Here is a 25,297-nt window from a genome sequence, read left to right as displayed (position 1 = left end):
GGTGGATGAACAGACAAACAAACATGATGAGTCAAACAAACTTATATTTACTTTTTCCTTAGTTTTACTTTTTAGTTTCTCCTTCTCCACACTCGTTCTCTGCTCACCGAACACACAACCCTGAGTGAGTAAAACGTGCATCTATATATACTGTTGTGCCGGGATTCAATTACTAATTAATTATTCACTTGAATCCCAGCACGTGAATTAATTATGTGCAACTCCGTGCTCACATATTAAATACTTTAAATGCACGTGAAGTTAAGTGCAATCCCCGTGCCTAAATATAATTATACATTTTAAATAACTCGTGCTGCACACACCCATTTATATCCCGTGTACCAACTACAATACACCAACATTAACATACGCAACATACAACACAAATGCACACAGGGGAGGGGCACATTGCCACAAAGCATTACACACAAAAGACAATATTCCTCTGTCCAGGAGAGCAACCACCAAGAAAAGTTGTAAAACCAAGCCTTGCCCAGGACAACTGAAAGCTGCTAGCCTCAACCAGGACAACTGGAAGCCATATTATAATATGTTGTACATGTTATTGTTTGTTTTTTTTAGCTCTTCCCTTTAAGAAGCTGCAGACCTGGGATAAATATAGTTATAAATATGGTTTGTGAAAAGTAACTATTATTTGAAAATAATTAAATATGAGTAAAGTAGTTGAAATACATTGAAATACTTTAATATTTAAATACTTTAAACTCTTATATAAATATGTAACTAACATACAGCAGCCTCATTATTATCCTGCGTTCTAAGCAGGTTAAGCCTTGTCCTTGTTAACTACTCAATTATCTTTTGGACACTGCTCTATTTCAATTAGATTTGATTAATTAATTGAAATATTTGAATATTTTATTTCAGTGGGTAAATATTTGAAAACAATGGCTGGGTTTACATGCACGTGAAAATCGACTCTGCAGTCATGACTGATGTTGTCACGCGAATACATTGTGAAACAGTAAAAGGACACCCTTTTGGCAGCGCAACTTTAAGGACAGGGTCAATCGCTTTCTCACGATAAAAATAGCTGTAAAAACCCATGTAAACCGGAGCAGGAATCATGCTTGTGTCTCATGAGGTTTCAGCAGCCAAGATCCAGTTTTCTGACTTAATCTCCAGCAGAAGCAAAAATCGAGCTATTTGGTTATGTAACAGAACAAAACACAAAACAAAAAGGCACAAGGGCCAAACAAATAAGTCTCGTGCTGGGGAAAACTAGCATGCTTAGCAGTTGTTTATTAAGTTTCGTTCTCTCTCCTCGCTCTCTCCGCTCCTCTGTACACGCCTAATACACCCTCCCCGCAGCACGGACAGCTGCAGGTTCTTATACTCTGGCCGAGGGGTTAACTAGCTCTTAATTATCTTATTATCCCTCGGCCACAGTCTGCACGAGTTTAGTAAGGATGCGTGACTGTCAGCTAGTTAAATAATCAGTAGCTGATCAGCCATGCATCCTCACAGGGTTTTTAAAAATACAAAAACAATAACAAAAGACGCGGCGCTTTTATCCGCACCGCAAACAATAATACAAGAACAGTGCACAAATATATAGGGACGGGACACTCCGCCACATGGTAATATCCTTCTATGGGCCTGTTTTTCCTCTAATAGCAGCAGTGTGGAGTAGTGGTCAGGGCTCTGGACTCTTGACCGGATGGTCGTGGGTTCAATCCCTGGTAGGGGACACTGCTGCTGTACCCTTGAGCAAGGTACTTTACCTAGATTGCTCCAGTAAAAACCCAACTGCATAAACTGTATGAATTGTATGTAAAAATAATGTGATATCTTGTAGCAATTGTAAGTCGCCCTGGATAAGGGCGTCTGCTAAGAAATAAATAATAATAATAACACTATGTAACACAATTTTTGTTCCTGGGTAGTAAGTGTTATTTCCTAATTGCTTATGCCTCAAAAGTATAGAAAATGGCTATTATTCCCCACAAACTTTACTTTTGTGACCAGGACAGTGATATTTTGAAATTTACCTATTTCCAATGAGAAAACGGGCGAATTTGTGTCTTTTCGTTCACATAAAGTCAGAAAAAAAACAACATATGAATCCAAATTAACATGTATTTATACTAAAGTAATACAAAAATGACTACAAAAGATTTAGAAGTGAGTAGTTTTTTGAGATTTACGATTATACTGTAAATCACTTTCACGAATCAGCCCCCAAATGTAGTCTCCCATCATATTTGGATTCATATGTTGTTTTTTTCTGACTTTATGTGCGGGCAGACGCTAACCACTGAGGAGTCACCCAGCTGTAGGTGTTGAAATCTAAAAGGGCTTTAAGCTTTACAACACCTGCCTTCACTAACCTATGTATAAAAGTAGCAGACTGAACAATATCACACTTCAAGAAAGTATTATATATTAACGGCTCTTCTAGGAGCCAATCAAGGCTAATGTTTTCAGTGCCCCTCTGCTCAACACGCACCCACTGCCATGCCCTCAACAGGCTCCTATAATAATCTGGCAGTCGGTCCATCTCCAGTTTACCCATTTCTAACAAAAAAAGACTCCTATCCAGACCCAGCCTCCCCACCTGCTGCAGGAAGGCACAGGCAAACTGCCTCCACGGGAGGTCCTCCGTGCAATACAGCAGCCTCTGCAGGGCCTGTAACCTAAAAGCCTCTGTCCTGCTAGAAAGGTCTATGAGTCCCTGCCCCCACTCAGCCAGAGGCAGGTACAGCACACTCTGTCTGATCCAATGCACCCCATCCCAGAAAAACTCCAGCATCACAGCCTGAACCTGTTTCACTAATGACTGTGGGGGCTCCAAGCAGATGAACCTGTGCCACAAGCTAGAGGCCACCAAGTTATTAATAATAAGTACCCCACCTCTATAGGAGATCTGCGGAAGCAGCCATTTCCACCGCTGTAACCTGCCTTTCACCTTCTCCACCATCCCCTCCCAATTTCTCTGCACTGTGCTGTCATCCCCAAGATGGACACCCAGATAAAGGAGCCCACCCCTGCTCCACTGCAATCCAGCAGGTAAAAATGGAGGACGACAACACTTCCAGTCACCCAGAAGCACTGCACTACTCTTATCCCAGTTTACTTTAGCAGATGACAGCTTCTCAAACAGTCTTTGACAGTTGCCTACACTGTCAACATCAGTTTGGTTGTTAACAAATACAGCAATGTCATCTGCATAAGCTGTTACCTTCACTGGTTTACCGGGACACTGAGGAATGGACAGTCCAGTCAATACCCTCCTCAGCTCATTTATAAAAGGCTCTATTGCTAAAGCGTAGAGCATACCAGACATGGAACACCCCTGTCTAATACCTCTCTGAACGGGGAAAGGGGCGCTTAAGCCACCATTGATTTTCAATAGACCGGAAACGTCACCATAGAGCAGCTGAACCTTCTCTAAGAATCCGGTCCCAAACCCAAAAGCTTTAAATGCCCTCCACAGGTAGAGGTGATCTACCCGGTCAAAAGCCTTTTCCTGATCCAACGACACTACACCTGCATTGAAACCAAAAAGCTTGGAGGTTGCCAGTATATCTCGGACTAAAAAGATATTATCGAAAATTGATCTGTCTGGAACGCAGTATGTTTGGTCTCCTTGTACCACCCGCCCTATCACAGTCCTGAGACGGTTTGCGAGGGCTCTGGAAAGGATTTTATAATCGGCACAGAGCAACGACACAGGTCTCCAGTTTTTAATATTACACAAATCTCCCTTTTTAGGGAGAAGAGTGATGACCGCTCTTCTGCAACTCTGAGGCAGAACTTTATCCTGCACACTCTCCCATTTGTTTTTGCCAGTTTTTGCCAGTTTTTTTGTTCAAAGGATTTACAACAACTGCATTGCAGATTCACAGAACCAGCACCGGATCAAGATCAGCCAGGGTGAGATCTTCTTCAATTGTTTCTCTATTTGGATTACAGTTTTTTTTTCTGAATGGCCATTCATGCTCTTTATTTTTGGGATGTTTGCATAGGATTTTTCTGGGACATTGTTTGTTTTTTTTGTGATTTATATATTGCCTTTCTTGTTTTGTTTGATCAGGACTGTTATTGTGGTTTCTTTATTTCTAGTGATATTTATTGCCTTCCAAAACTTTGCTATAGGATGTTATTCAGACAACTTTTGTCCATTTCCTCAGTAGCAATAAATTTATTTTTGGTAGCCTCTGTTTGGCCCCTTTTCATAATTATTTTAGCTGTGGCAATTGACTGCTATTATTAGTCAACTTTGTTACACTACAATATCCAAAGTTTTTTTTTTTCTATGCAACTTGGAAAGAGGTTGAAATTGGCCTGTTTATAAAATTATATATTAATATTTAAGATGTGCCATTTCAGGGGTTGAGTTTTCTAACTTTACATACATTATAAAACTGTCATACGGGAGGCAGTATCGGATGAGTTTATTCTGTTATATAATGTCTCCGGGAGGCACTGTCATACGGGGAGGCAGTATCTGATGAGTTTATTCTATTTTATAATGTCTCCTGGAGGCACTGTCATACGGGAGGCAGTATCGGATGAGTTTATTCTGTTATATAATGTCTCCGGGAGGCACTGTCGTACGGGGAGGCAGTATCGGATGAGTTTATTCTATTTTATAATGTCTCCGGGAGGCACTGTCGTACGGGGAGGCAGGATTGGATGAGTTTATTCTGTTTTATAATGTCTCCGGGAGGCACTGTCATACGGGGAGGCAGTATCGGATGAGTTTATTCTATTTTATAATGTCTCCTGGAGGCACTGTCATACGGGAGGCAGTATCGGATGGGTTTATTCTGTTATATAATGTCTCTGGGAGGCACTGTCATACGGGGAGGCAGTATCGGATGAGTTTATTCTATTTTATAATGTCTCCGGGAGGCACTGTCGTACGGGGAGGCAGTATCGGATGAGTTTATTCTATTTTATAATGTCTCCGGGAGGCACTGTCGTACGGGGAGGCAGTATTGGATGGGTTTATTCTATCTTATAATGCCTCCGGGAGGCACTGTCATATTGGTTATGACACCTGCACTGGTCTCAGTGAATTTATTTTGTTAGTTATTTCTTTCCATGTTTCGTTTCTTAATTATTATTTTTTTGGCCCTGCGACGTGTTAAATAATATTTCCTGATTGTTTACTTTTTCTGTGTTTTACTTTTCTTTTTAAATAGCTGAAGGGCTTTTCCCCGAAACGTCCTGAAAATTAAAGTTTTTTAATCTTAAAAAAAAAAAATTGGGTAGAATTAAAAAAATAGAAAAAACAAAAAACAAAACAACTTTTCTTTCATATGCTATATAGCGATTCTGCAGCGCACAGCTGCACGGGATACACTTGTAAGCAGATTGCATGCTTCCTTCCCTGTGGAAGAGGCTGAAAGGATTCCACAGAGACTCTGCAGCGCACAGCTGCACGGGATACACTTGTAAGCAGATTGCATGCTTCCTTCCCTGGGGAAGAGGCTGAAAGGATTCCACAGAGACTCTGCAGCGCACAGCTGCACGGGATACACTTGTAAGCAGATTGCATGCTTCCTTCCCTGGGGAAGAGGCTGAAAGGATTCCACAGAGACTCTGCAGCGCACAGCTGCACGGGATACACTTGTAAGCAGATTGCATGCTTCCTTCCCTGTGGAAGAGGCTGAAAGGATTCCACAGAGACTCTGCAGCGCACAGCTGCACGGGATACACTTGTAAGCAGATTGCATGCTTCCTTCCCTGTGGAAGAGGCTGAAAGGATTCCACAGAGACTCTGCAGCGCACAGCTGCACGGGATACACTTGTAAGCAGATTGCATGCTTCCTTCCCTGTGGAAGAGGCTAAAAGGATTCCATAGAGACTCTGCAGCGCACAGCTGCACGGGATACACTTGTAAGCAGATTGCATGCTTCCTTCCCTGTGGAAGAGGCTGAAAGGATTCCACAGAGACTCTGCAGCGCACAGCTGCACGGGATACACTTGTAAGCAGATTGCATGCTTCCTTCCCTGTGGAAGAGGCTAAAAGGATTCCACAGAGTCTCTGCAGTGCACAGCTGCACGGGATACACTTGTAAGCAGATTGCATGCTTCCTTCCCTGTGGAAGAGGCTGAAAGGATTTCACAGAGACTCTGCAGCGCACAGCTGCACGGGATACACTTGGAAGCAGATTACATGCTTCCTTCCCTGTGGAAGAGGCTGAAAGCAGAGACATTGGGAAAAGTACTGGAATTATGTATTACTTTTGTATATATAAAATAACCCTACTTTAAGTTGAACAAGTTAAATAAGGATGAAACTGGTTTTGTTGCAAACGCTTTGACAGTTTTTTTTTCAGAAAATTTCAAATCATTTTATATATTTTTTGGTTTTGAAAAGTTCAGTTTCATAAAAGTTGTCAGTACATGTTGGGATTTTTCATATTTGTTCCAGGTAGTACGATACCACAGAACTTGCTGGACATACTTAGCATTGTGTTTTAATATCCTCTAGAGGGCAGCAGAAGTTACTTTGGGTTCGTTGCAATTGAGACAAATTTTAATACGCAGCTGGGGACTATGTGGAGCTGCTTAGTTCGTTACTATTTCTTTTTTAAAAACAATCATTATTTAACATATTATGAATGTACATACTGAATGTGATAGATATAAATTATGATGGATATAAATTATACATTTTGCATGACCTAATTGATGTCAGTTTTTTAAAAATGAACACGCTGCATCCATGGGCTTGTTGGGAACAAAAACTTTTATATTTTAAGTACAAAAACTAAAATTCTGAAACTCAGGTTTTGTTGTCAACAACCTGTGGCAATGTGCCCCGCCCCTGTGTGCATATTATGTGTGTGTGTGTTATGTGTTGTATGTTGCGTGCGTGTGTTAATGTTGGTGTATAGTCATTGGTACACGGGATATAAACGGGTCTGTTTCACGTGTATTTAAAAAGTGTAGATTTGTATTTAGGCACGAGGAGAGCACAAATCACTTCACGTGCTGGTTAAATGTAATATGTGAGCACGGGGTTGCACAGAATTAATTCACGTGCTGGGATTCAAGTGAATAATTAATTAGTAATTGAATCCCAGCACAATAGTATATATAGACGCACATTTCATTCAGTCAGGGTTGGGTGTTCGAGAGTGGAGAACGGGTGTGGAGAAGGAGAAACTAAATAGTGAAAGAGATCGTAAATATAAGTGTTTGTACTCACCGTGTTTGTTTGTCTCCGTGCACCGTTTGTTAAGTGTAGTACGTTTTGTTTGTCTCTTTATTTTGGCGTATAGTGCCGTGTCCTGTGTTTTTGTTGTTTCAAACCTTTTATTTTCTGTGCTGTTTTATTAAATGCTGAGCGAAACCATTCGCTCAGCTCCACCAAACTCCAAGTGTCTGTCTGTTTACTTCCTGCTTCTGGTCTGACGCCACCCACTCCGGCCGTCTTTGTGACACAACCCCATGGATGCAGTGTGTTCATTTCAGAATTAGATCATACCAAATTTATAATTTATCTGTCATACCTATCATAATTTATATCTCTCCACACGTGTAATACGTTTTAAGAACACATTCAATATGTACATTCATAATCATAATATGTTGAATAATGATCGTTTGAAAACAATACAGAACTGAAAAGGTACCATTAGACACAGATTTGGGGTTCTGTGGTAATGTAGCCGCAAAGCATGCTGGTAGATCCAGCAAAACATTAACTGAGTCACGTGTCCAGAGCCTCGGCAAGACATTACTGTGTCAACGTTTCCCTTGTGAGACCAGCTTGTTCTTTTCATTTCATTGCAATTGACCCGCACAGTTCAGTAATAGCGCTCCATTCCGATATCTGGCACTGTCACGATAAACTAGAAGCAGCTCTGACAAGTAAAAAAACATTATTTGTTTGATAGTCTTTTTTTCCTCTAATTATGAACATTTTTGACACTATTTTCCTAGAACATTTCTCAGCAGAAGGGTACCCGACAAATCATTACAAGTTCAGGGTAAATGTAGGTTTTAGTGTTGTGTTTTTTTTTTTTTTTTAAAGAAAAGTGAAAACCTGTTTTCTAATAGCGTCTGCTAAATGACTGATTAATGGTAATAATAGCGCCCTCTCTGTGAAGGCTCTGCCGTGTGGTGGTTGACCTTGACTGTCGTTATAGTGCCCTCTTCCGTTTGGGACGCATAACTGCAGTCACGGCGTCTGCTAAGAAATAAATAATAATAATAATAATAATCAGCTCACGTGGACAAAGTATAGCTCCTTTTTTGCATGTCAGATTGATGAAACAGAGGGTTGGTAGTTGTGCCACTGATACAGAACGGTATATTTTGTTGGTCATTGATTTAAGCGGATAGGATGTGCTTGATTTTTGTCTGCCTTTCTCCTGCCTTAACTTTGTTTAGAAAATATTTTATGCAAAGTATGTTGTTGGTGGTATTTAAATTGAAATGCTATATTAATGTTTACAGTGCATTTTAAACATACACTGGCAGTGTGTAACAGTTATGTTTATTAGAATAAGCTATGATGGGCTAATGTTTTATTTTATTTTTCTAGTAGAGAAAATGTGTTTAACAACCAAATTGGGTAAAACCAGAAGATATGGGAAGTATTGTCAGTCAGAATACAATAATAAGATTCTGCTGCTGCTGGGGGCTGAAGGGGACCCCAAGCCCTCTGCCTTTTTTCTGCCTCATTTGTTTTGGTTACCAGCCTCCACTGACTTGACTGTAAAGATTGTCTTGTTTTTGTAAAATGACACCATTTAGTCTATTGTTGTGTGAAATGTAATAAAAGAATAAACAGTTGCACTTTTATACTGTGTATGTATACATAATACATCATTCCCCTGTGTTTGGACTTGTTCTTTATTAAATGCAAAGTTATTAAACTGATTACAGGTCTATCTTAACTGCTGCAATTATGAAAACTAATCTCTGAATACTGCAGTAGACTCTTGCTAGTCCCAGCTGACCTATAATCTGAAACATGCTATCACAATGACATGCATGCTGATGGCAGCTGTCAGAATCTGAATTCTGTGATAAGAAAGTGAAACATCTGAGCAGTGTATTCACAGCCTCTGCTTGGCTCATGGGATGAGCTACAGGTGCTTACACTCAGGAGAGTCACCTCCTAATACCCTTTATCTCCTTAAACTGGCATTTCAACACAATGCAGTCAACCACACAGGACACTGTGAGCCAAAGTGTTGGGTTAAAGTACACCTGACAAATCGGTAATTCTGGGGAGTCTAATATACTTTTATACAGCTGATCACTTACAAATACATGACTTTTCCTTGTGTTATTTAAATAGTTTTAACCAGCCCCAAATTATACAACTATTTTTGGAATAACAACATTCTGCGAACTTAGCCCCATATATGTAAATAAACACAAAAATGTGCTTGATTGAGGACAACACACAGTTTTGAGTTCAGATCCACCACACCTCCACAGCTCCAAGCCTCTCATCTGCTGTTTGTGTTTACAGAGACCAGCAGCATCACTGAGAGATACACCCTGATTGAAGAACTGAAAACCTGGACTGAAGCTCAGCAGTACTGTAGAGAACACCACACCGACCTCGTCAGTATAAAGAATGCCAGTGAAAATGAAGACCTAGTGATGAAAGCGCAGGGCAAGCCCTTCTGGATAGGCCTGTTCAATGAGCCCTGGAAGTGGTCACACCAGGGGGATAGCTACACATTTCACTACTGGAACACTGGGCAACCAGACAATGTGGTAGGCAAAGAGAAATGTGTGAGGATGTTCAAGAGTGGCACATGGGGTGACAAAGACTGCAGCGTTCTGTATCCTTTCTTCTGCTATGATGGTAAGGATCCCGGCTCAGTCTGTGTTCTTGTTTAGCTCAGTGTTTGTACCCCAGTCTGTGAGCAGGGACTCAGAGGCCCAGTCCATCTGATCCTACAGTAGCTGTCTGACCCCCAGAGCAGGGAAGGGTGTAGCCCAGACATATGAAGAACCAGAAACCAGCCCCATCATTAAGAGTGTGTGAGAAGGGAGCAGCTACCCCTCATTGTTACACAGGAGAGGCATGTGCTGTAAAATACATTCTGATTGGGTATTTATTGTATTGATTCAAAAACATTGATCCCTTCAGGATGAGTGAGACAGCATGTCATTGTGAGCATTGACCTGGTGGAGAAAGCAGCATAGACACAGTTTCATTACAATACATTAAAACAATGCATGAATGATACTTCTTTCATCCTCACACAGATCTAACCCCCTCAGACCCTCCTTCAACACGGCTCTCTGCAGGTATGGAGTGTAATCAGTTCAGTTTGATTGAAAGCCTACAGCAGAAATGTGACTAATAAATTACTGAATTATTTTATTTATTGTAATTTATTAATTATCGATTCATTTGTTTCTACAGATCTAACCCCCTCAGACCCTCCTTCAACACGGTTCTCTGAAGGTATGGAGTTAGATCCTGCATTCAGTTGAATTTATTTTATTTATTATAATTTATTCATTATCGATTCATTTGTTTCTACAGATCCAACCCCCTCAGACCCTCCTTCAACACGGCTCTCTGAAGGTCTGGAGTGTAATCAGTTCAGTTTGATTGAAAGCCCACAGCTGAAATGTGACTGATAAATTACTGAATTATTTTATTTAATATAATTTATTCATTATTGATTCATTTGTTTCTACAGATGCAACCCCCTCAGACCCTCCTTCAACACGGTTCTCTGAAGGTATGGAGTGTAATCACTTCAGATTGATTAAAACCCTACAGCAGAAATGTGACTGTAATAAATTACTGAATTATTTTATTTATTGTAATTTATTAATTATCGATTCATTTGTTTCTACAGATGCAACCCCCTCAGACCCTCCTTCAACACGGCTCTCTGAAGGTATGGAGTTAGATCCTGCATTCAGTTGAATTTATTTTATTTATTGTAATTTATTAATTATCGATTCATTTGTTTCTACAGATGCAACCCCCTCAGACTCTCCTTCAACACGGCTCTCTGAAGGTATGGAGTTAGATCCTGCATTCAGTTGAATTTATTTTATTTATTGTAATTTATTCATTATTGATTCATCTGTTTCTACAGATCCAACCCCCTCAGACCCTCCTTCAACACCACTCTCTGAAGGTATGGAGTGTAAACAGTTCAGTTTGATTGAAAGCCCACAGCAGAAATGTGACTAATAAATTACTGAATTATTTTATTTATTGTAATTTATTCATTATTGATTCATTTGTTTCTACAGATGCAACCCCCTCAGACCCTCCTTCAACAACGCTCTCTGAAGGTCTGGAGTGTAATCAGTTCAGTTTGATTGAAAGCCCACAGCAGAAATGTGACTAATAAATTACTGAATTATTTTATTTATTATAATTTATTCATTATTGATTCATTTGTTTCTACAGATCTAACCCCCTCAGACCCTCCTTCAACACGGCTCTCTGAAGGTATGTAGTTAGATCCTGCATTCAGTTGAATTTATTTTATTTATTGTAATTTATTCATTATTGATTCATTTGTTTCTACAGATCTAACCCCCTCAGACCCTCCTTCAACACGGCTCTCTGAAGGTATGTAGTTAGATCCTGCATTCAGTTGAATTTATTTTATTTATTGTAATTTATTCATTATTGATTCATTTGTTTCTACAGATCTAACCCCCTCAGACCCTCCTTCAACACGGCTCTCTGAAGGTATGTAGTTAGATCCTGCATTCAGTTGAATTTATTTTATTTATTGTAATTTATTCATTATTGATTCATCTGTTTCTACAGATCCAACCCCCTCAGACCCTCCTTCAACAACGCTCTCTGAAGGTATGGAGTGTAAACAGTTCAGTTTCATTCAAAGCACACAGCAGGAATAGCCATGTGAACCACTCGACCTGTTGAAGCCATGTGAGATTTGTGTGGAACTTTCCAGAAACAATACTGTGAAAGCTGAAGGACTCACACCAGGCACCTGCAGTGTAACTCAGGATGTCTGGACTACTTACTGTAGACATGTCCGTGCATTGCAATCCACACATGGGAATGTTAATAAGAGACAAACTAGAGTAGTGAAAAAATTAAGCTGACAAATGGTTTTTGATTCAAAAACACTTTATATACAAGAAATATGGGAATACAATCATATAAGCACGAGATTTAAACTGACTTTGGACAAGGCCTCAGTACAGCTCAGTGCATATGTTTGTATTAGAAAGCATGGATATCCATGGAGTCAATTCAAGAGATGAAAAGACTGACCAAACTTTAGAATGTTTGATATTTATACCTTTGTAAACAATTGTTGACTCCACTCTCATTTGTCTTTTTCTGTCCAATGATAGGTGTTTCCACTCTATCACTGCACATTCCCTCTGATGGGGAAAAGGGAGCTTTGCATACCACGTTGTACCTAACAGGGTGTATCCACCTTGTCTTTCAGTTCCCCTCCCCCATCTCACACTATCTCTGCTAATATCCTGCCTTTTGGCTTTTATTATTATTTGTTTATTTAGCAGACGTCTTTATCCAAGGCAACTTACAGAGACTAGGGTGTGTGAACTATGCATCAGTTGCAGAGTCACTTACAACTACGTCTCACCCGAAAGACGGAGCACAAGGAGGTTAAGTGACTTGCTCAGGGTCACACAATGAGTTAGTGGCTGAGGTGGGATTTGAACCGGGGACCTCCTGGTTACAAGCCCTTTTCTTTAACCACCGGACCACACAGCCTCCTATGTGTGACTGAGTCGTGTTAGGCTATAAAAAACTGCACGTAGCTGGTTTTGCTGATGGGAAATGAAAGAACTCAAAACTTACACAATACTGTATAGAAACTTAATATAAAAGCATATTAAACTGAATTAGTAAAACTTATAATTAATAACATAATTAATACCTCATGCAGAAAGCCATCACTACACTAGCATGCATTGAAATGGTGCTAATGTGCAACTGTTTAATACTTTTGAAAACTGCCCCAACACTAGACACTTTTCTTTGAAAATCTACCTCTGTAAGTCTGCTTCTTGTGTTCTAGGTACCAGCACCCCACCTGAGCCCTGCACTTAACTCACATTCTGTGCAGCACATTGCACACTATGTGGGGTCTTATTGTTTTACATGGTGTTTATTTAATGGCTGTGTGAACTCTTCTGTTTGTCTGCACAGATAAGATGGAAACATTAAGGGTCCAATTAAACGCACCTGCAGGAATGAATCTTGAAGACCCCAAAGTGAGCGAAGCCCTTTTAGAGCAGGTAGGTGACATTCCCTTTCAGAAACCCAACACTGCTTCCTGTGTACTGGACTTTGTATCAAACTAATCGGCTGGTCTCATTTCCATAAGACTGTTGAAGGCACTGCCCCAAATGTTCACTTTATGTATTCTCATTTCACACTTAGAAAGAGGGGGATAGAGAGGGAGAGAGAAATAAAGAGATAGAGATGTGTTCTGTGATAACACTGTGTTTCTTGTGTTGCTGTTTCAGATTCGGGAGCACTTCTCCAAGAACTTTCCAATGGACGGGGTTAAGCTGCGCTGGAGAAAACAAGACGGACAGATTTTCCACAAGGAGGAGGAAGAGGAGAAGAAGGAGGAGAAGTGCTCCGAGCCGTGAGACACCAACATTGATCTCTTATTAACAACTCAAACTTCTTCAAAAACACATTTAAAAGCTGGTATACGGGAGCATTAGTTTGAGATGGTACGACAGATTCAGAGTAGGATTAGGGGTTAATAAAGGCTTTTGAGTGTGCCTGTGAATGTTATATTAGTGACTACAACTATAATTTAAATTAGCTGAATTGAGGGGTTTAGTAAGATTTATTTTGAGGTGTTGGTTTTAGTTTTAAAATAGTTTTACATTATTTGTGTAACTCAGATTTTTAATTGGGTGATGGGTATATTTTGGGTATTTTAATTTGATTTATAATATAGAGATTATCTATATACTGTATCTCAGTTACTGCTACAACACTAACATAAGGTGATGGGTATATTTTGTTTTCACAAAGAATTCTAAGTTATATTACAATAGTTACTAGGGATTATATGAAGGCTTTTGGGTTTGTGTTTTATTTGTTATAATGTAAAAAAGCAAAACAATACAATATATACAGAGTGATTACAAAGGAAGTGGGCCATTTTACAAAGGCATGACGGAATACATGTACACCTTGCAAGTTCCTGTACAAACCCATAGGGGGCGCCACAAAACATTACTGCAATTATTTGTAAAGTCTTTATGCAACAGAACTTTAAAAACAAGGAACCAGGGTAATTTGCTCATCAGATAGACAGGGTCAAGTAACATGGCGGATAATATCTTTGCACATGATCCGCTCGTGAAGTGACATCGACAGCTCTTGATCTGAGCTGTCAGGAGAGCTTCACGCTAGGCTGGGTAAGCGAGACGAGTTGCCCTGGTGCAGGGGGGGTCGGTAACACTGGCCCTTCTCAACCATGTCCTTAATTATCACCTGGGTGAGGGGCCCTTCAGGACTGGAGCTGCTATAGCAATGGAAGGACTGCTGCAGCATATGTTAAGACTGGTGGCGCCCCCTATGGTCTTTATAATCAGCCTGTATTTACAAAAAACACAAGCATGTAGAGTGACAGGACAGCAGTGTGTAGATCCACTGTTGTCCGTTTTAGTTTTAAATTAATTTTATACTACCTATTTGTGCAGCTGTGATTTATAATTGGGTGATGGGTATATTTTCATTTGATAATAATAGTTTACATTAGTTACTGGTGCAACACTAATTTTGTAACACGGTGATGGGTAAATTTTGTGTATTTTAATTTGATTTATTTAAATATAGATAGAGATATGGGGCTCTGTACTAATATTGCCTATTTGTTCATAAATACTGTGAATTCTTAGCCTCCGTCCTTTGTAGAATTTCTGCATGCAATGTTCTAATGTAAAATCACAGCAAGTTTATGAACAGCCTAAATTACCGCTTATTATACAGGAGAGATCGGAGTTTGCATCTCAATATAAATGGATTTGCAGTGATTTAGAACGTGCTTCCGGAAGTAAAGTAAACATTACAATGTAATAATGTGTAGCGCAAACAGACCCTGGCAAAGCAAAAAAACAAACATGTAGCTCTAAGAGAGAGGGTCCACAAAAACAGAAAGCAGGAATAAAATGAACCGCTTTCTAGATATGGAAGTTTACCATGGTACATTTGCATGATAATTCTGCAGTCGCTACCATGTTTTTACTCGTCTGTACCCCAAGCTTCCATATGTGTTCAGTGCTTAAATTTAAAGGTTTATGTATATAATTTTAGTTGTGCAAAGGGAAAGTCCAGTACATACAGTAGGGTACCCAAGTAAATACTTTTTGGCGTATTTCAGCTGTCTGCACTATATCAGAGGTCTCCAGCCCTGGTCCTGGATGGGTTGAATATGATGATCTTGAAGTACAGTATTGTGGATTTTGCTCTGTGCTGCTCAGTGTTGCCAACTCTTAAGATCTGAAAGTCGACATTTTAAAGCAAAAGTTGAAAACGATCACAGTACACAGACCCCCCCCCCCCGAATACATTGCATATATTGATAAGAAATAGCTTTGCAGGACGTTGTATTACATTTTAAGCACACCTATTGAAAAATAAAAGTACAAGATATTTGAGTTTAAAACAATCAAAAAAGCCCTGAAACAGAACGCTGGTTTAACGGTTGATATGTAAAATGTAATAATATCATATGGCTGTGAATACAGCTTCCTCGTTCATCCCTGTATAAAAAGCGCATTGGCGCAATTTGTATTGGTTTTCACAAATTATTTAAGGTTTACAGTTAAAGGAAAGGTTAACCCTTCAGCTTCATATTTTAAGTTGTTTTGAAACTTCAAATCAACTTCACCACTGTCATGTAGCTGGTGCGTTTACATTGTGGTTGTTAAGCCCGTTACTAAGCAAACAAATTCACCAAATTGGCAGCACTGGTGCTGCTCAGAGTTTATTTGCAATACTGTAACTGTAATAACTCCAACTCATATTGAAATATGCACCTGCAATTAATCCAGAGGCAACATCTGCCGGATTGTAATAAATAGCACAGCATTCACAGCGAGTTTGATTGCAGCTGCAATAACACCATTCATTGCTGTCAGCTTTGCAGGCAACACGGAGATCAGGAAGGGTTAAATTACGTTTAAAATAAAGCACATTCAAATATAAAATAAACCAAAACAAAAAAACATGTATTTATTGACAATGTTATTTAATAGATTATTAATAAATACTTTTGGTTTCTTTTTTTAAGTTACTAAATGTCCTCAGAGGCAGACTGACTTACGAACAGCTTGTTGAATCTACGCCAGTGCGAGGCAGGCGTAAAATAACAAACACAAAACACTGCTGTAAATCAGCAAAACTTGATGACACATCAAGCGCAGCACGAAACTTCAACATTAGAACGAGATTCGTACATTTGCATGCTTAAGTACCTTGAAACGAACAGTCGTAACAAAATTACTGGAGCAGGGATGAAACCAAGTTACAGGAGTGAAAACGACTTTAATACATCGCGGGGAGGTCAACGAATTCACAAAAACCTACGAAAAGACAAGATATGAAAGAGAGCCCATTATCTATATATCTACATATTATTATTTGTTTATTTAGCAGACACCTTTACCCAAGGTGACTTAGAGACTAGGGTGTGTGAACTATGCATCAGCTGCAGAGGCACTTACAACAACGTCTCACCCAAAAGACGGAGCACAAGGAGGTTAAGTGACTTGCTCAGGGTCACAGAATGAGCCAGTGGCTGAGGTGGGATTTGAACCGGGGACCTCCTGGTTACATAACTCAGTTACTGCTAAAACACTGATTGATAACAAGGTGATGGGTATATTTCACACTAATTCTAATTTATATTATAATAGTTACTAGGGATTATATGAAGGCTTTTGGGTTTGTTTTATTTATGATGTAAAAAAAGCAAAACAATACAATATATACAGAGTGATTACAAAGGAAGTGGGCCATTTTACAAAGGCATGACGGAATACATGTACACCTTGCAAGTTCCTGTACAATCCCATAGGGGGCACCACAAAACATTACAGGGGTGGGTGGGATAAAAAAACAATAATGCCATTATTTGTAGTCTTGATGCTTCAGAATCAGGGTTAATTGCTTATCAGACAGACAATGAAAATGATCTTGATCATGCAAAATTAAAATGAGAATAATACAAAGAATTTAAAAACGTGTTCAGTTCACAACCACACAGTCAGGTCCACCCGATTCACTGTGCAGTCTGCTGGATACAATGAAACATGGGGTTCAGTCATTAACGCTTGGGTTCAGGGCTTCTCTGCTGTGTATCAATATCAATACTGAACTAACTGTATGAGAAACAAGGCATTGGTTCACTGTTCATACTCTGTATTTATTAATATTTTTTGCTGAATTGTTTCAATAAAGTTTTAATCTGAATCTCTCGCTTCTTTATTGGGTATTGTCACTTGGTTAGATTTGCAATCCTCTGACTGAACTGTCGATCCTTTTCTATAATCATGTCACAAGAAACAAACAGTCACAAGACAAAGCGAGAACAAAGCAGGGGTTTGAACAATCAGGATGCTCTAGCACTCTGGTGTGTGTGTGAGAGAGCGAGGTTGCAGCGAGTTACAAGAGCAATCCAGCAAGGGGTTCTATGACATCATCAAGCAGGAGAGAGGGTACAGCTGCTGGAGAAGAGCCCTGGCCTGCTTTTCAATGGTAGAGCTTGTTAATAAAAGGTTGCAGCTTTCCACACCCATGTATTATTACACCTACATTCAATGTGTTTGTAACTCTTCCCTAAATCTTTTCACATCTAAGCCTATTATTATTATTTATTTCTTAGCAGACACCCTTATCCAGGGCGACTTACAATTGTTACAAGATATCACATTATACATTATTTCACATTATACAGATATCACATTATTTTACATACAATTACCCATATATACAGTTGGGTTTTTACTGGAGCAATCTAGGTAAAGTACCTTGCTCAAGGGTACAACAGCAGTGTCCCCCACTGGGGATTGAACCCACAACCCTCCAGTCCACTACCACTACTCCACACTGCTGCCCTATCGTGCATTCTATACTGGATCACAGCAAAGAAGACAGCTGACAGTCCACTTTGTGTACATCCCCCAGGAACAATTTCATGAATCAATCTGCTAGTCCATATCATTGTTATTAGTCACTATAAGCTGCAGGTATATCAAATATTGAGTGCTTCACAGAGGGTATTTACATCACCGTTTTCTATTTGTATTTTCAATAGATTCAATTCTTAGAAAAAAAGCAAGTGTGATAAATATGGGGGAAAGTTATATTGGGGAGGTATATAGAACCCCAAATAATGTATAGTTTGTACCCTTTAAAAATGAACAGAGTATGGAAATAACTGGAGGAAAAGCAAAAATGTAGTCCTGAACATTTAAAGAGAACAGGACTACATTTCCCAGAATGCCTCATAAAAAACCACTATAGATCCTGCATTATATTACAGCACTATAGACCCTGCATTATATTACAGCACTATAGACCCTGTATTATATTACAGCACTATAGACCCTGTATTATATTACAGCACTATAGACCCCGTATTATATTACATCACTATAGACCCCGTATTATATTACAGCACTAAGGATCCTGCATTATATTACAGCACTATAGACCCTGCATTATATTACAGCACTATAGACCCTGTATTATATTACAGCACTAAGGATCCTGCATTATATTACAGCACTATAGACCCTGCATTATATTACAGCACTATAGACCCTGTATTATATTACAGCACTAAGGATCCTGCATTATATTACAGCACTATAGACCCTGCATTATATTACAGCACTATAGACCCTGTATTATATTACAGCACTATAGACCCTGTATTATATTACAGCACTATAGACCCTGTATTATATTACAGCACTATAGACCCTGCATTATATTAGAGCACTATAGACCCTGTATTATATTACAGCACTAAGGATCCTGCATTATATTAGAGCACTATAGACCCTGTATTATATTACAGCACTAAGGATCCTGCATTATATTACATCACTAAGGATCATGTATTATATTACAGCACTATAGACCCTGCATTATATTACAGCACTACAGACCCTGCATTATATTACAGCACTAAGGATCCTGCATTATATTACAGCACTATAGACCCTGTATTATATTACAGCACTATAGACCCTGTATTATATTACAGCACTATAGACCCTGCATTATATTACAGCACTATAGACCCTGTATTATATTACAGCACTACAGACCCTGCATTATATTACAGCACTATAGACCCTGTATTATATTACAGCACTATAGACCCTGCATTATATTACAGCACTATAGACCCTGCATTATATTACAGCACTATAGACCCTGTATTATATTACAGCACTAAGGATCCTGCATTATATTACAGCACTAAGGATCCTGTATTATATTACAGCACTATAGACCCTGTATTATATTACAGCACTAAGGATCCTGTATTATATTACAGCACTATAGACCCTGTATTATATTACAGCACTATAGACCCTGCATTATATTACAGCACTATAGACCCTGCATTATATTACATCACTAAGGATCCTGCATTATATTACAGCACTATAGACCCTGTATTATATTACAGCACTATAGACCCTGTATTATATTACATCACTAAGGATCCTGCATTATATTACATCACTAAGGATCCTGCATTATATTACAGCACTATAGACCCTGTATTATATTACAGCACTATAGACCCTGTATTATATTACAGCACTATAGACCCTGCATTATATTACAGCACTATAGACCCTGTATTATATTACAGCACTATAGACCCTGCATTATATTAGAGCACTATAGACCCTGTATTATATTACAGCACTAAGGATCCTGCATTATATTAGAGCACTATAGACCCTGTATTATATTACATCACTAAGGATCATGTATTATATTACAGCACTATAGACCCTGCATTATATTACAGCACTATAGACCCTGTATTATATTACAGCACTATAGACCCTGTATTATATTACAGCACTATAGACCCTGCATTATATTACAGCACTATAGACCCTGTATTATATTACAGCACTAAGGATCCTGCATTATATTACAGCACTATAGACCCTGTATTATATTACAGCACTATAGACCCTGTATTATATTACAGCACTATAGACCCTGCATTATATTACAGCACTATAGACCCTGTATTATATTACAGCACTAAGGATCCTGCATTATATTACAGCACTATAGACCCTGCATTATATTACAGCACTATAGACCCTGCATTATATTACAGCACTGTAGATCCTGTATTATATTACAGCACTATAGACCCTGTATTATATTACAGCACTATAGACCCTGCATTATATTACAGCACTATAGACCCTGCATTATATTACAGCACTATAGGCCCTGTATTATATTACAGCACTATAGACCCTGCATTATATTACAGCACTATAGACCCTGCATTATATTACAGCACTATAGACCCTGTATTATATTACAGCACTATAGACCCTGTATTATATTACAGCACTATAGACCCTGCATTATATTACAGCACTATAGACCCTGCATTATATTACAGCACTATAGACCCTGCATTATATTACAGCACTATAGACCCTGTATTATATTACAGCACTATAGACCCTGTATTATATTACAGCACTAAGGATCCTGCATTATATTACAGCACTATAGACCCTGCATTATATTACAGCACTAAGGATCCTGCATTATATTACAGCACTATAGACCCTGTATTATATTTTAACTGGTGAGCAATGTTTTCAATGGGTTCATTCAGTTGATATCACACAGCCCTGTGATATGGGAAACACGCCCTCACTAATACCAGCAACAGAGCGCTACCCTGCACGAGCTGTCAAACAGCAACACATCTCCACAATTCTCTAGTGTGTTAGAAACTGTAACAGGGCTAAGCTTTCTTTACACTTTCTTTTGTGTTGATAATTTAAGTTGTCGTTTTTCTATTGCACTTATATTAATTTTTTTTTCAAGCATATGTGAATGTGTGCAAGAAAATTGTGTTGTAATTGAATAATTAGCCCATTTGTTTGTAGCTGAATACTTTATAAAGCTTCATGAAGAAGAACGAGGGAGAGCTGGGAGGATGTTCAGGACATGGATGCCGGGCTGGGAAGTAGGAGCGGTGGTAGGGGTTTTGAGAAATTGCTTCTTTGTGTGTGATGTTTATGGTGTGGATCCGCATATTGCAGCTCATGTGTTGCCGCTGCTGCTACATTCTAACCCGTCACCGGCTCTGCCTGTAGTGAGAGGGGCAGGGGGAGATCTAGAACGGCTCCTATGTGATTATTTAGCAGATATGCTTATGGGGTTCTGCAACTTAGACTATTTTGTACCTCACAGCAGACAAGTGTCAGAAAGTCAATCACTTAGACTAAAGCATAAAACGCATGTCACAGCTCTCACACTGCGTTAAAGCAGCTTCAGGGCCAGTGAAATGTGACACTGCTTATACACACACACACACACACACACACACACACACACAACGCAGCAGCAAAGCAAAGCAGGCTGAGAGTACCAAGTAGCTTGCTAACACACACACACACACACACACACACACACACACACACACACAACGCAGCAGCAAAGCAAAGCAGGCTGAGAGTACCAAGTAGCTTGCTAACACACACACACACACACACACACAACGCAGCAGCAAAGCAAAGCAGGCTGAGAGTACCAAGTAGCTTGCTAACACACACACACACACAGCCTGAACTGAAACGGTGCAGAAAATCTTAGAATGGATCAAGCTAAGCTTACTAACAGTATATTGTTACGATGTAGCAAGTTTACTTCACAATAACTTCAAACAACACTAAAAAAGTTTCACTAAAAAGTTATTTTACACGCAAGGTGTGCAAACTAAACAATTAATAGTTTGATGCTATGTGAATGTGTTGCAGTTAATTAATTTAGTTCCGTAAGAGGAAAATGCAACTGGAAGCATACTCAATGGTTTCTTGAAGCTTGAAGACTAATATGCAGGCTGATATTCAGCAGTGTTGCACCCGGAAGACTCCCCAAGAGTATGCCCCATTAGTGCCTATCACTACATCTGTACCTCTCCATTTAGTTTCTATGGACTTTCTTACTTTAGAAAAAGCAGCTAGTGGCCATGAACATATCTTAATGATCACTGATCATTTTACTAGATATGCCATTGCAGTACCTACTAGAAATCAGACTGCAGTTACAACGGCTAGGGCCTTGTGGCAGAACTTTATATTACATTATGGCTGCCCCTTGCAATTTCATTCTTTAGAAGAAAAAAAAAAAAAAAGGATAATAATTTTCACAGCACAATTCCAAAAGTAAAATCTTAAACACTTTTAAATAACACCCTTCAAAGCAAATAGTGGTTTCCACAAACAGTTCCAAACAATAAAATATAAAACCTTAAATAACACTTAAAAAAAAAAAAATCCGTGATTTGCATAGAAAAACAGAAAACTTCATGCAACCTAAAAAAATGCCTAAACACTCCAGTAGCCGCTATTTTAGTTAATACACAGGTTGATAAAGTGCAAGTGTGCAATCAAAAGTTAACAGGCCGCTTATAACTATATATTGTAAACACATACACAATTACAGTTGGAATAATCAGGACAAAGACGCTACTCTAAAAGTTAAAACAACAACGAACACAGAAAAGAAATTCGTATACAGCGCTCAAATATGACATCAAAATTCACACGATCGTAATTACAAACTCAGAATACAGACAATGCACATTCTCTTTTGTAATCAAACCCATACAATTGCGACCGACGTCTAAGAGCACGGGGGATACTTCACTGAAACCACTCCACTATAGAGCGGACCAAACTATTCAATATGAATAGTAATAGTTTACCATGAACTTCTAGCGCCTCAGTATTACACTTGAAAGGTTACAATCCTTTCCAAACAGTAGCTCCCCGACCCGTGATCTCAGCTCACAAATCTCTCAACCCCGATCTCTCTCTGGCTGATTAACCTCACCTGTTTTTATACAGCTGGCCCCATTACGAATTAGCACCGCAGTTACTATGGAGACGAATAGTCTCCCTGGGGTTTAAAGGGACAGTGCAACAGTAAAAATGATAAAAAAAATCACACAATAAAACTTATTACATTCAAAAAAATAAACAATACCATTGCACATCCGTTACATAAACATAACAAACACATCAAAACCTACCGTTCAGTATCCTACGAAGATATTTATATGATTCTATCACCTCAAAATGACACTTGTCATTCTGATTAATTTCGTTTAGGACCTACTTGAATTAAATAAATACAAACGGAGGCTGCTTCAATTTTAAATTCTTATTGTACCGCAGTTGCTATTTTTATACAGCTAAAAGTATGAAGTGATGTAGCCATATAGACATTTAAGATAATGTAAAAAAAGTATATATATTTAAATTAATTACAATTCAAGTACTAATTAAACTATACAACACAACAAAAGGTTACTGTGATGTACCGTTGCTTACCACACAGTGTCGAGTCTCTGGCAGGTAAGCCCTCCATCTGTCTTTGGGCTTCTTAATGTCGAGTAATCCGTGCTCTACCAGCCCAACCCTCTCCGAATCCAACAGCAGGCTTTTCTCTTTGTCAAAATGTTCAGTAGTTATCCTGACCTCATTTGTATTCGCCCAAATAACGCAAACATGCCTCTTATTTGACATTATCTCTCACGCAGTAGCTCTTCAATGGCAGTTGAGAGCGGTCGAGCGTCTCGACGGTTTGAATTTTCTGAGCTCGAGCTGGTGTGCTGATGTATCGCTGCTCGCGCGCATTGAACAGTAGGACTATCCCACTTATGTGAGGGGTGATGGGGTGATTTTTGGCAAATTAACAATACTGACTGGCTAAATCAGTTACTGGTACTGTAATTAATGAATGTTAATAATTTATTGTAGCGTTCTAAGCAGTATTATAGATCAGTTACATAACTCAAACCTATTACCCACTCATAAAGATAACCCCCTCCCCTCCCCACCACAGTGACCTATCTGGCGGGTCAGGTTCATGTCAAACGCTGAGTTACAGTTTGCGATATAGCTGGTGCGTCACTATTTTTTTTTTAAATCTTGGCTTTACGATTAAGATTTTATCTTTAATTTATCTATAATCTCTATGTGCGGTGTGAAATGGAGTCTGGCGTCCCTCAAGAATCTGCTGTGCAGAGAACAGGCGAGAATGATACAGAAGACCGAGGTGACTACCACAGTGTGTGTCAGGCAAGTGTTTGATATTTGCGACATGAATAATTAAGATGTCTTTTTTAAATTCACTTTAACATTGCCAAACGGTTTGATTACCTATAAAATAATATAACCACTCGCACATGTTTTGTTTCCCTTTTTTTTTAAGTATCTTTCTGTACCACTGTTGTTAGACTAACTTTTTTCGCGCTCAAATTACAACCGAACTCAGCGTCGCCAACTGCCAGAAGTTGCTCGAGCTGCCATTACTCTAATCATATGCAAATGTTGTTTGTTTGATTGGTTAAAGTTAGTGGAGTGATTTTTAACTGATTTTTCATTTGTTTTTTTCAGTGGTGTGATTTTTTTTAAAAAGGGGTCAAGCCCCACGTCGACTCGCAAAACAGCAGCAGACACGAGCATCCTCCGATACGTGCCCTGCCAAGCCCTCTTTCCTCGCATTGTAGGTCCACAGCGAAGCCAGCAGAGCAATAGGGCAGGAGGACAACACAGATCTGAACGGCTCCATAGGAGACCGGCAGGCGCCCGGCCGGCCACAGGAGTCGCTGGTGTGCGGTGAACCAAGGATTACCATGCCGACCCGAGCCCTCCCTACCCGGGCAGCGCTTGGCCAATTGTGCGCCGCCCCCTAGGAACTCCCGGTTGGCAAATGACAGCCTGGATACGAACCAGCAATCTCCAGGCTATAGGGCGCATCCTGCACTCCACGCAGAGCGCCTTTACCAGATGCGCCACTCAGGAGCCCCTTGAAAGTCTCTATTTTAAAGCAAAACTTACCAAACAATCATCATACATAGACACACCAACACCGCATAGTATGCAGTGATTTGCATGAACTCATGAGTTTGAGAAGTAGTCCTGCCTTAACCTTAAAAAACAAAAAAAATGTATATTATAAATAGGCCTTGAAGTTTTTGGTTTTTACTTTCCAAAGCTCTACCACCCTTTAAATGTTAGTCGTTGTTTAGCTGTCTCT

At 39.3% G+C, this 25,297-nt stretch overlaps 2 protein-coding genes and 1 long non-coding RNA gene across 3 annotated transcripts in view; 2 read left to right on the top strand and 1 right to left on the bottom strand.

Moving 5' to 3' along the window:
• LOC131696692 (putative C-type lectin domain family 20 member A) overlaps positions 1–10,596 on the top strand; it is a 39,572-nt gene extending 28,976 nt beyond the window's left edge. The window contains exons 3-4 of the mRNA XM_059010665.1: positions 9,467–9,808; positions 10,499–10,596. Of these exons, the coding sequence (XP_058866648.1) occupies positions 9,467–9,808; positions 10,499–10,596 (440 nt within the window). The remainder of the gene's footprint in view (positions 1–9,466; positions 9,809–10,498) is intronic.
• Positions 1–23,885, bottom strand: part of LOC117964792 (macrophage mannose receptor 1-like) — a 121,375-nt gene extending 97,490 nt beyond the window's left edge. The window contains exon 1 of the mRNA XM_059010535.1: positions 23,587–23,885. The gene's annotated coding sequence lies outside the window, so the exon portion shown is untranslated. The remainder of the gene's footprint in view (positions 1–23,586) is intronic.
• LOC131709008 (uncharacterized) lies at positions 11,637–17,425 on the top strand. Its single transcript, XR_009311345.1, has 4 exons — positions 11,637–11,674; positions 11,756–11,797; positions 13,139–13,227; positions 13,459–17,425. It is a non-coding gene; the product is annotated as an uncharacterized LOC131709008 (long non-coding RNA).
• Positions 23,886–25,297: the final 1,412 nt, after the last annotated feature.

The sequence above is a fragment of the Acipenser ruthenus genome, chromosome 41, assembly GCF_902713425.1.
Source record: "Acipenser ruthenus chromosome 41, fAciRut3.2 maternal haplotype, whole genome shotgun sequence".
NCBI lineage: Eukaryota > Metazoa > Chordata > Actinopteri > Acipenseriformes > Acipenseridae > Acipenser > Acipenser ruthenus.
The sequence above is the reverse complement of the archived record's forward strand: the minus strand, read 5'-3'. Positions and strand labels throughout refer to the sequence as shown.